Source organism: Centroberyx affinis, unplaced genomic scaffold (genome assembly GCF_046629955.1).
Source record: "Centroberyx affinis isolate AG114_WGS23_722 - 3 ecotype Tasmania unplaced genomic scaffold, CSIRO-AGI_Caff_v1 ptg000933l_1, whole genome shotgun sequence".
NCBI classification, from domain to species: Eukaryota; Metazoa; Chordata; class Actinopteri; order Beryciformes; family Berycidae; genus Centroberyx; species Centroberyx affinis.
The window spans coordinates 57730-69597 of NW_027279510.1; the positions used below are offsets into that span (position 1 = coordinate 57730).

Sequence of the window (11868 nt, forward strand, 5' to 3'; positions counted from 1 at the left end):
CTATAGAGTTCTTGTTTGTAGTGAAGTATACTTTAAACCACAACCCCCACAGTTCCCATGTAACAAAACATATAATTTCTATATACTTTTTTTTTTCTTTTTCATGAGCAAGGAAGAACATAAACCCCTTGAGGTCAAGGGTAAAAGGCATTGTCATTACAGCAGTAGGCTATATTGCACAAGCATGTAAAGTCAGCATTTGGGAAGTGGTGTCCTACTGAAAGAAGAATGGGTTCAGACTTATAAAAAACAAAAAGGCAAAGAAAGCTAGTGCTAGAGACATGCATCTCTATTCACAGTATTCATCAATCAAGACTAAGGTAGTTACAAGAATATCCTGCCAGCATCAGTGTGTGAATGTGACTGATGGCGATGAAGGCAGGAGACTACAGGTGGCCACAGTGATTTTTGTTTTCTGTTCTAAAGGCTGTAGCAGCAGCATTTGTCTGAATAAAATATGAAGAACAACGGCTGAAAATGAACAGCATGCGGTGAGAGGAGTACGCTAAGGGAATCGTCCCACAGTAGTTGCACTGAAGCCCACCATGTAATATTGACCCAGCTTTCAAGCACGTCTGTAACTAACAAATATCTTGAGTGCAAAAGAAAAAGGCAGCTCCAGCCTAACTTCAGCAGAACATGAGGCGAACTGTTTCAGCGTGACGGCACACAAATCGTCCTATTTGCTGGCTGTGATCTTGTCCAGTCCTGGCCAGGCAGGGAGGTAGTAGCGAGGCAAAGTTCCTTCCATCAGCCTTTCCATCCACAGCCCCAGGCGGTCCAGTTTGTGGTGGATCTGCAAGGTGGATATGGAGCGGGATCGGTTGGATCTGCGCGGCGGGTGCTCGTCGCGGGAACTGGACCTCGACCTGCACCCCGAGGTGGCCCCTTCGTCCTCGGAGGACTTGCTGTCCAGGTCTTCGCCGGTGTAAACGGGCTTAAAGAGACAAAGGTACTTTTTGTGGCCGTTGAGTGCCAGCACGTAGCCGGTGTAGTCCATCTTGTGGTTGCTGCCGTCGTCCTCGTCCGTGTCGATCTGCATGGCGTCCTGCGCGTACTCCAGCAGCGTGTTCATCCACTCGCTGTGCTTGTCGATGTTCAGGAAGGAGAAATGCAGCGTCAGGCTCCTGGGAGACAGAACGTCAAAACAATGAATGTGATCCAGTATCTAAGAACATGATAGTTTGGTACACTCACTGTTTTTGAATCCATAAGCACCCCTTGTTTTCTTAAAGTCACAATGAAACTGAATTGCATCTTGCTCTGTTAATGTGATGTACAGGATATTGAGGTGGGACATAATACAGGGGGGGATCATTCAAAAGTGTAAACCAGTGGCATATCAGTTAGGGAGAGAAAGGCAGTTTTGTTTCATGGGAAGGGTGGAGGGGCGGGATTGTTAAAAAAATCTGTGATGGTTTAATTGGTTGGAATTTTTATGTTCCTCCTGATACACAATTAAGTCATTTCTAAAGTTTTTCTGTTTTCCAGGATACAAAAATATTTTTTTTGTCATAAATTGTCAAACAGGTACATGGTATGATAGTGTGGATAGGCTAAAAAAGCCAAAAAAAAAAGCCACTTTTATTTCAGTGTGACTTGAAGTGTAATAGTGTATGTCATACAATGGTGCTTGTTCCACACGAGCTAAAGTGACGGCTGAGCTCACCCGGTGAAGGAGTAGACCTCTTTGGCGAACTTGCTGAGGAGGATGTTCTTGGAGGCGTCAGTGAGGACCAGCACTACGTTCATGTGTCCCGGCCTCAGCTTCACCAGGTTGCTGGTGTAGGTGATGTCCGTCAGCTCCGTCACCTCCACAAAGTTCTTCTTAGGAGGCCGACTAAGATCCACAGAGCAAACATCGAGAAGTAAAAACACGGCATGCTACGCTAGCCTGAACAGTAAATCCTACAGCTGATAAAGCGTTAAAGTGTGAATTATAAATGCAGGCTTGCCTTGAAGTGCTGCTGGTCCCCGGTGACCCATTTTCTGTTTTTGTTCCATCTTTTGCCTTCGGTTTTGTCTGCTTATCTTCACTTGAGTCACTGAGAGCACAAAAAAAAAGAGCAAAGCTGTTTCTGCTGGGTTTAAGTTTTCCCCGAGGCCGTGCGCTGGAGCAGAAGAGTGAAATTAATACCATGTCTTGTTTTCTCTGGCCTGTCTTTAGCTTTCATCGTGCTTTTTGTCTTACACTGACCCCGGGAAAAGGAGCTGTTGCTATGGTTACAGTTTTTGGTGGTCTAACTAGACAAGTGAAGCGCAAAAAACATGTAGGGTTCTTCCTCGGTAAATAAGCCCACCTGAAGGCCTGGATGACCACGGTTCCAAACAAGATGAACAAGGCAGAGAAGATTAGAGATAGAAGAGGCATCATCTCTCGCCTGCAAAACAAACATCACAGATGTGCAAAAAGGCTTATTATGTTCACATCTCCGACTGTGTTGTTACATTACAAGTGGATGAACGCTACAAGCTTGCTTGCAAATTCCTTGAACTAATTAAGAACTGTTCTTGCTTGATTTTCAACACCAGGGAGCAGCAAGAAAACATCTGTAATGGGCCATTTTCATCCCAATTTTCATGGTGCAACTTAACTGAAGCTAAAAAAATATGTAATTTTGCTGTTTCACTCTACAAGTACAGTATAATTATGGCAGAAGTTACAGAAAATAAATACTAGCTTACACCTACCAGTTATTATGCAGAATATCATCAATGACTTCAGAGAGGTAATCATAAGATGCATAGATCCATCGGATTATAAACATCTGTAAAGTAAGAATATCACATTTAGTATCTTGTCTAATCAGCCCCATTTGAATCTAAGTGGTTCAACTAACATAACCCTTCCTGGGTCAGATATTTCACACAACAAGAACATACAGAGGCAAACTCATTGTTGAGCTCGGGCAGCATTGCATCATGGTTGAGGATGGACGGGTCCTTCTGGAGCCGCTCCAGCTCCTCCAGGAGACGCTGCTTGTCTTCCTCACTGCCGTTCCACGCTGTCACTGGCTTGTACAAGACCTTTCCCGCAGCATTACGCCTCTCCAGGATCACAACCTGCACACACACACACACACACACAATAGTACTGTAACTGACAACACATCTCTACTGTAATTTATTCCCAAAGTGAAAGTTCTCCTTTTTCACTTTTCTATATGGCCTGAATTTATATCTAGGAGCATATGATACTAAAATCATAGTACTACAGAATCCTGAATAATATACTTTTTGTCATGAGTGTCATGAGTTTTCATGAGTTTTCAGTTTTCATATCATGAGTTAATAAGTCAAATTCCACACACTGCTAACAAACTGGACAAAAAATCAAGCCACAATAATCTACTTTATGTACAAAGAGGCAGACTGACAACAAAAAAAACACAAGAAAAAAGGGCAACGTTTCAGCTAATTGCCATTGCCATTTAAATGGCAATTAGACGTTTTTCATTATACATTTTTGAAAATAAATGTGATTTGGTTTTAGATTTTTTTGGACACTCTACATCATCTGAAAGTTAATTCCCTGCAGCTGCACTAACACAGAGTCATCAGACTCAACCACAGCAACAGCATTCATCTATATTCAAGGTATTTACATATATTATGCATATAGCATAGCATAGAAGCAGCAAACATGGTGGCTGAATTTATTAAATGAAAATATAATAAATATTCTATAGTCCTGCCAACTCTCCAGTCCCAGTATATGTGCAGTATGTACAGTGGCAGTGTTATCTGTCGTGCGATAGCTGTGTGTACCTGTGGTGGCGACGGCGCGCTCTCCTTGTTCTGTATGAGAATATCACACAGTGGCTGCTGTAGCCTTTGGTAGACGTAGGCAAATCTCACCACCTCCTTGGTGTTGGTAGAGGCAAATGAGAGGAAAGCCTGGTTCCCAAAAGAAAAGGTCTCTTCGTCACCTGTGATCAGCAGGACACAGTATCTGAAGGGAGAACATGCATTACAGCGAGTTAGTAAATACTCCTGTAAGACCTAAAATATATATATCTCAAGTTTAATGTGGTGCATAGTACAAAATGACAACATATCATGCCATTAATTCAGTTCAGTCAATTTTGTATATTTCGATACATAGATATAGATATAGATTTAGATCTCTTACTTCCTGCGTCGATGGAACTGTTTGACGGGACAGAGCTCATCAAACAGCTTCTGACTGACCAATCGTGGCACGAGGAGGAATTTGTTGTTCAACATGAACTCGTCAATAATCTGCTTTTTCATTCCTTTGGCCTGCAGAGAACAGCAGAATACCTCACATGAGAGAAAAACATGCTAAGGGTGTGGTCACTGATACATAACCTAACCACACTGGACAGAGAGTGAGAGGAGCTTTAAAGAAACACACACAAATGCAACAAACGCAGCTAATCCAGTGTTCAGGTACCATTGAATAATTAAACCAAACCGGTGGAAAGGAAAGAGGATCGCCTTTCTGTCCTAGAGTTCCCCAAAGCTGGGAATTACCTGTATGATGTCAGCAGGCTTGTCTATGTTCTCTTTGAAGACCAGCATGGTGGGAGCATATGTGTTGATGTTGAACTGTTTCAGCAGGTTGGCGGTCTCTGAAAGGCCTTGGTCCACATAGCCAAACTGCAGGTAGTCCTTATAGGCAAAGGCTGTAAGCTGTGGGGAGGCAGAGATAAATAATTTTGTCGGCAATGGCAACTAAGGCACATTCCGGAAAAATGTAAAAAGGAAAAAGCCTACCAAATAAAGTTATTATTATACCTTGTACAGTAGAGGAACTACAGGCACTTGGTCGAACAGAAGCACGTGTGGCTTGTTGAGCTCGTGCCAGCTGTTCAGGAACTGCAGGTCATTCCTGTCTGTGACCTGAAACATGAAAAAGGTTTTACCAACTGCATTACCAATATATCATGAATACATAATATACAACTTGTAAATGCATTAGACATCCATTAACCTCCATTACATTTCACATACAAAGCATGGCTTGTGTCTTCCTTTCTGTAAAGCACTTCATAATTCTGAAAAGTGCTATATAAGCAAAGTGTTTTAGCATTACTATAAGTATCAGAGGAAGATGTTTACCCTCTCGACCAGTCTCTGAGGAAGAAGGTCCTCTACAAACTGCCTCAGGTGCTCTTTTGCCACAGCGTAATGGAAAAACGTCACTTTGCCATTCAGGACCCCGAGTATTGACGGGGTGCGATGAGCACCAAGGTGATTGGCCAGCCGTCTCTCATAGCCAACATCCACCACACCAATCCCCACACCTGTAAAGATAGGACACCCACACACACACACACAAATCCACCTTTAAATCATATTCCCTATGCAATTTCAGACCACATCCCCTCATCACATCCCCTGTGAGATTTCAAAACAAGCCTGTTAAATAGTTTAGGATGATTTGTAGTTCATAGTTTCATTCCAAACCTAGTGTCTCCATCTCCTGCACCACCTCCTTCCAGACCGGCTCGATGTGGATGCAGCTGAAGCACCAGTCCGAGGTGATCTTGATCAGGTACGGCCTCTTGTAGCTGTCAGGCACCACGTCGTTCACATACTGGTTAAAGTGCAGCGTGTACTTGCTGTCAGTGAAGTCCCTGTTGTTCTTGCTATTGAATGGAAAGTTGAAGAAGGACTCGTCGAAATAAAAGTTGTCATGGCGATGGCTGTAGTGGCCGCCGCCGTACGGCTGGGTGTCATCAGTCTGTCCGTATCGGTCATAATTGGCCCGTTTCTCTTCATTGGATAAGATCTAGAGGTTGGGCAGAACACACATTGATACAAACACACATTTTCCTCTCATGCATTCGCTGATACTAAGGACACATCAGTTGCACTGTATGCTAACACATGTTTGAAAAATAGCTCAAAGGAAACAGCTAACCTCATAAGATTTGGTGATCTTGATGAACATGTCCTCTGCATCTGGATTTTTGTTTTTGTCTGGATGCCTAGAGAAGAAGATGAAGGCCATTAGTTCAATCCTCGCTCTCATTCTCTTTATTGAAGTGGCCTCCATTAACCAGTAGCCATTAGGTTACTGGCTTAAAGATGTGGTTTATAATTACTGAGCAATTTCATGTGAAAACACTTACCATTCTTTCGCAAGGCGCTTGTAGACCTTCTTGATCTCAGCTTGGCTTGCACTCCTGGTCACTCCTAGGATTTTGTATGGGTCCGCCTCAGGCCCAGCATGGGCTGGTCCTGCCAGCAGCACTGAGAGGACCACCACTACAGCCAGTGGCAGAGACATCCTTGATCCTGCCATGATAGCTACCTTCAGGACATCATTACATATAAGGTCAGTATCAAGTTACTGTGGGCTAAATCTGATGTCCCACAATAATGACAAAAGTTTTACCTGCTTGTAAATCTAAAACCAGCCTGTCCAGCAGAACTAGTAATAATGATTATATTAGGTTATGAAGATGCAAGAAGGATGCAACAAGGTAAATATGGTGAAAAATAACAAATTAGCATGCTAGTAGCTAACTATTACTGAACGTAATGTTAGCCAATGTAGCAACAGAAATACAACAATATGATATTGCTAACATGTCACGACTTCAGAGGGGTTTGTGAGATTATTTCTCAGCAACCGCGGACAAAAAAACGTTCACGTATTTTTTTTCATTAGTTGCCTTGCCACCTCGCTAGCCGTCTCAAGGCCACAGATCTAAATTTACAGTCAGTCACCTCGAGCAGATGCGTTCAGCCGGTCCTATGCCACATATTTGACTATATGGTTCCTCAGCTTGTCGTCTGTCAACGTTGATCTGAAGAGACGGCGGGTTGCACAGGGTGTGTTAAGCAGCATCCTACAGCTCCTCCAGGGTAGCCGACAACCTGCTGCGGAGTATGAGTAGGAGGAGAGGGGAGGGGGGAAGGCGACCCAGTGCCGGCAGGAACCTTGGGAATTTGAGTATTTCATGACGCTTTATGCTTCCCAGGTGTGCTGGATTTATTGTTCACCGTGCCGCCGTATCCGTGTGAGTGCAATGTTGTATGCTCGCCGCGTGCAAGCGGTACACCGTGATAGAAATATCAAACACACCCTGGTTTTTCTGCCTGTACGCCACCAGTCGACCAATCAGAGCAAAGAGTGATGTAAACAAGGAAATAGCGAATGCAACTGAGCACAGAGAAGAGAACTGAAAAGGAAAGCACAAGTATTTCCCCACGAATAAGGTACCCTGTCATTTCTCTCACACTAGTCGAATTAATTACGCATGTTTTAGCTTACCAACTCACTCTCAAAATTATACATATATTTGTTTTCCAGCTTTCATGACGGTGAGCCATGCTTCCTTGTTGTTCTTTCTCTCACTCAAGTTGTTTTTTTTTCAGAGCTCCATTTCCAGAATGGAGGAAAGACACAAGAAGATTCTTCAGCGCAACAGGACCAATCTTGTGAGAGACTTGGACCCGTCAAATCTCTATGATGGACTTTTTGAAAAAGAAGTTTTCACCCAAGACATGATTGATGAGATAAAGGTAGGTAGCCTAACTGATAGCTGTGTAGCTTGGTGGGTAGACTATGGCACTGATGGTCAGGGTTTGATTCTCTCTTGTGCCACTTGTACATCTGCTGTACTGTGTGATGGTTAATCAGTCAATAAGTAAGTCTTGTGATGGATCCTAACTTCCCATCTGTTTCACTTGTTACAAACCTGTCATTGTGTGTCCTGTCAGAGCTCTGGGACTAGACGTGACCAGGCCAGACAGTTAGTCCGGGACTTGGAGACCCGTGGGAGCCGGGCCTTCCCGTTGTTCCTGCAGTGCCTTCAGGAGACTGGGCAGAGCAGTTTGGCAGAGCTCCTGCAGAATGGAGCGCCACCAATTCAGCCCCGGCCTCCGTCACCCATCCAAGCTGTTCGCCCTGTGGTCCAGCCTCTTCCAGTGTGTGAGTGTGTCCTGCTATAGTATATTAATGACTATTTATACTATTGATGACATTAGATGAAGTGAGTCCCGATGAGATCAATGAGGAAACCTGACGAAAACACAGAGGCACATATAACATAAACAAACAAAAACATAACACATTTAGAATAACCAAAATCACCAAAAGACAATCTCAGGAACGAAAAAGGAGTCACAAGGCTCTCTTAAAGCAAAAAATTAAAAAGTCTTAATTTCATGGGTAGTTCAAAAAACATGTTAAACCCATCCACATTGTGTTTTGGCCATACCAAACTGCAAGCAAAGGCTTTTTAATTTTTTGCTTGAAGAGTGGCTTGGAACTTCTCTTTCCTTTAAGCAACATCCCCAAACCAAAGAGCACTATCAGCAAATGCCTCCACACACCAAAACCCAAAAGAAGCACTCTATCCTCGCTTATTGGAATATGAGCATATGTTTGTTGTGATTTGTTGCTCAAACATGTGTTATTTGTTTCATTGATAGCCTCTCCAATGGATGTTGACAAGCATGGAAAAGATGTTGCCCCTGTCTATCCAATACAAAGACCCAATACCACTCCAAGTCCATGTAAGATTCCGTTTTTTTAAAGTTTTGGTAAAAGTATGATTAGTTTCTGAATATTTAACATGTAATAATGTGTTTCTCACAGCACCTGAGAAGGAGTACACAAGACCAAGGCCACCAGGGAGAACAAGAAGAGACAGTATTCAGGTAAACACTATCTAAACACCACTAAGAGAAAGATATGTTTCAGTTCTGGTTTGTTTAATCTCGGATCACAAAATTACGTGTCTCTTTTTATGCCTCCGTTTTTGTCTGTGTGCACTTCAGAGCTATAAAATGGAAGCCAACCCTTGCGGACACTGCCTCATCATAAACAACGTGGAGTTTGAACCCCACAGTGAGCTGAACAATCGCACAGGGTCCAACATAGACTGTGACAAGCTGGAGAGAAGATTCAAGGCACTCAACTTTATTGTTGAAGTGAAGACAAACCTGAAATACAAAGTGAGGATAATTTTTTCTGCTTCTCTCTAGGAAACCCCCCTTAAACGTTTTAATAACTAGTTAATGTCCATCTAAAGCTTTGATCTCATGTTGGTAAAGCTAACTATTATCTCCACATTTCAGCAAATCAGACATGAGCTGTCAGCTTTATCCAAGAAGGACCATTCCCAATATGACTGCTGTGTGGTTATCATGCTGTCCCATGGGACTGAGGTAAGACACATGCTGTATCTTCTCTCAGACAAATCCACATTAATTAGAATAAATACAGCAATACACAACAAAAGTTAATATGTCATTAGTGGAGACACCCCATCTCTAGAAGCATGTATTACACTGTCTATCTATCCAGACTGCTTCATAGACCTTATGTATGCTCATGTCCATGTTTGTAGGTGAGCCACAATCGCTTCCCTGGCGCCGTGCATGGTGTGGACGGTCCTGCTGTCCCAGTCCAGCTCATCACAAACTACCTCAACGGCCAGCACTGTCCATCCTTACAGGGCAAACCCAAACTTTTCTTCATCCAGGCCTGTGGAGGAGGTAGCTAACATCGAACATACAGTCTAATAACACCATGTAACGCGTATAAAGTCAACATCTGATGTGTGATCCTACTTCCCCACATTTAAGGGTTACAAATGCATTGCCTTAGAGTGGTGTCATAGGGAAACTGTTGTTTTGAACGTTGTTTTTGCCCTTTAAGGGGAAAGAGACACAGGCTTTGAAGTGTCCCCCGATGAGGCCCGGCCATCCATTGGTGGAGCCGATGACCAGACAGATGCCATCCCCATGTCATCCAGCAGTGACTCTCTGAGCATGTCCGATGAGACGGATGCCAGAGCCACGCTGCCCACACCTAGTGACATTCTGGTGTCCTACTCCACTTTTCCCGGTATGTTTATGTGTGTGTGTGCATTGCATACATGCATCTGTGTCTATTTTGGTTGATATCACAATCTTTCAGATGCAAGTCAGAGCTATAGATAGACTTGACTTGCTAAGTATGTCTTCCTCATGCCTGTTTGACCATGTGACAACTACAGGCTACGTGTCCTGGAGAGACACCCAGGCGGGCTCCTGGTATGTCGAGACGCTGGACCGCATCCTTGAGGAAAGTGCTGCTACTGATGACTTGGTCACAATGTTGATGATGGTGAGGTTCTCTCTTTCTACAGGCAACATGCTGTATGTTAAGATTTTGTTGTTTTAAGGTAATGATGTTCACCGCTTCTCTAAATGTTAGTGATTTGGGCAAACGTTTGATGGCAGTATTTTTACATGCAAAACTCTGTTTTCTAGAAATTAGACGGGACCTTTAGTGTGAATCTCCTTGACCGTTTTTTAATTCACTCATACCCTTTAGTTGTTGTATCTGATTAATTATTGTGCTTGTTTTCAGGTTAACAATGAAGTCTCCCAAAACTCTGCCAAAGGCCTCTACAAGCAGATGCCTGGTTCCTTTAACTTTCTGCGCAAACTTTTGTACTTTCAACCCCAACCACAGAGACAAGGTTCAGCTTGACAATACTGAGTTTCACTTTCAGGGAGTGCTAATCTATTTTAGTGCCATAGGGACGTGACTGTAATTTCTTCAGATAATGTCTAGTATATTTGGATGCTGTATGAATTTACTACTGAAACGGGTTGTGTTTTAACTGAAACCATCATGTCTTGCATTTTTATTGTTTGTCTTGTATTTTTTTAGAGTTTTCAACTTTTGTAAATTAACATGCTGTAGGGATAGGTTTCATCATATTTTGAAAAGAGAATGTTTACCTGTGTAAATGTGGTGCAATTTAGAGTTTTTGATATTCTTTATGTTAACAGATAGGAGCTGTAAATCTACAAGAGTAGACAATCAATATAATGTCCAAGCTGTACTGAGCAAAGCTTCTTTTTTTTTTACAAACTCAGATATTTCAAATCTCTTCAATAAACTGATGTTGTTAAGTAAACATGATTTTGTGTCAGTGTTTGTTGGAGATGGGGGTCATGCAAGGAAAGCTGAAATGAAAGTGAGTGGCTGAGAAACATTTTCCATTGATTAGATGTTATTCACATATGAGAGGCAAATGAAAGGAAAGAAAAAAAACACATCTGTGTCCTCCTATCTCTTCCTCTTTAAATGTATGTGTGTCAAACTCCAAGGGCTTTGACCCCCACTGAGAGCGGAAGCATTTCATATTCTTTGGCTGATCTTTTGCTCATTGTTCCAGCTGTTTTCTACAGCTGGGTAGTCCACTTTAAGTTGGCAACACACACTGTGCAGCAATTACTTTAATGTAATACACAGAGCCGGCCAATGCCGGGGCGAGTCATCCGATGTCTTCACCTCCACACCTCTGAATCTAATAATGACCACAGGCTGTAAGCATAGCATTAAAACAGGGAGTCAAGCATATTTGGCTCGTGCTTGTAGACTTCTCCCAACCTTACTGGTGAGGACATAACCATGACGTTATGAAGGGCTGCCCCAGCCTGTTAAACTTGTCTCCCAGTAGTCTCTTAAAGCTTCTTAATGGGTTCCAATAGCCTAATCTTAACTTCTGGACTTTGTTGTGTGATTTTCCACTGTATTAAACTCCCCACCCCCGCATAGATTTCAACCCACTTGCAGTGTTACAACATAAGCCTCTCCAAAAGCCTGGGAAAAATTATGTGCATAATTTACAATGTATTATGTATTGCTTATGTTGTGCCTAGCATTTACACAAAAACTGTTGGCATTATATGTACTTATGCTAGTGTTGTTGTACCAGTGAACACTGAGTTATGTGAGACTAACAGCAGCTGCAAGTTGAACAGTTAGTCACACTACAGTAGAAGGGTGGCGTGGTTGTCCAATAGATGGGGTTTGTGAGTCACAGAGGATTTGGTCTTCGTTGCTATGTGGAGGAGGATTTGGGACCTATAATGGTAGGTTGAGAG

General features: G+C 42.8%; 2 protein-coding genes across 4 annotated transcripts; one reads left to right on the forward strand and one right to left on the reverse strand.

Moving 5' to 3' along the window:
* Window positions 1–656: 656 nt before the first annotated feature.
* dnajc16 (DnaJ (Hsp40) homolog, subfamily C, member 16) lies at window positions 657–6827 on the reverse strand. 3 transcript variants are annotated; one of them, XM_071521830.1, is made up of 15 exons: window positions 6703–6827; window positions 6102–6283; window positions 5891–5957; window positions 5434–5758; window positions 5086–5270; window positions 4762–4866; window positions 4498–4656; window positions 4133–4263; window positions 3769–3952; window positions 2884–3063; window positions 2692–2768; window positions 2301–2381; window positions 1956–2045; window positions 1670–1840; window positions 657–1127 (listed from the first exon to the last, which is right to left on the reverse strand). In XM_071521830.1, exons 2-15 carry the CDS (start codon window positions 6272–6274, stop codon window positions 680–682), a joined length of 2376 nt encoding a protein of 791 aa, XP_071377931.1. In that variant the 5' UTR covers window positions 6275–6283; window positions 6703–6827; the 3' UTR covers window positions 657–679. The 3 variants fall into 3 exon arrangements, with proteins under 3 accessions (XP_071377931.1, XP_071377933.1, XP_071377932.1); XM_071521832.1 differs by having other exon boundaries at window positions 1670–1843; XM_071521831.1 differs by having other exon boundaries at window positions 6102–6267; window positions 6703–6752.
* Window positions 6828–7113: 286 nt separating this feature from the next.
* casp9 (caspase 9, apoptosis-related cysteine peptidase) lies at window positions 7114–10873 on the forward strand. The gene is made up of 11 exons (XM_071521829.1): window positions 7114–7194; window positions 7354–7500; window positions 7699–7909; window positions 8413–8496; window positions 8579–8640; window positions 8761–8937; window positions 9061–9150; window positions 9333–9480; window positions 9644–9832; window positions 9984–10093; window positions 10340–10873. The coding sequence occupies exons 2-11, from the start codon at window positions 7369–7371 to the stop codon at window positions 10460–10462; spliced, it is 1326 nt and encodes a 441-aa protein (XP_071377930.1). The 5' UTR covers window positions 7114–7194; window positions 7354–7368; the 3' UTR covers window positions 10463–10873.
* The last annotated feature ends 995 nt before the right edge of the window (window positions 10874–11868 follow it).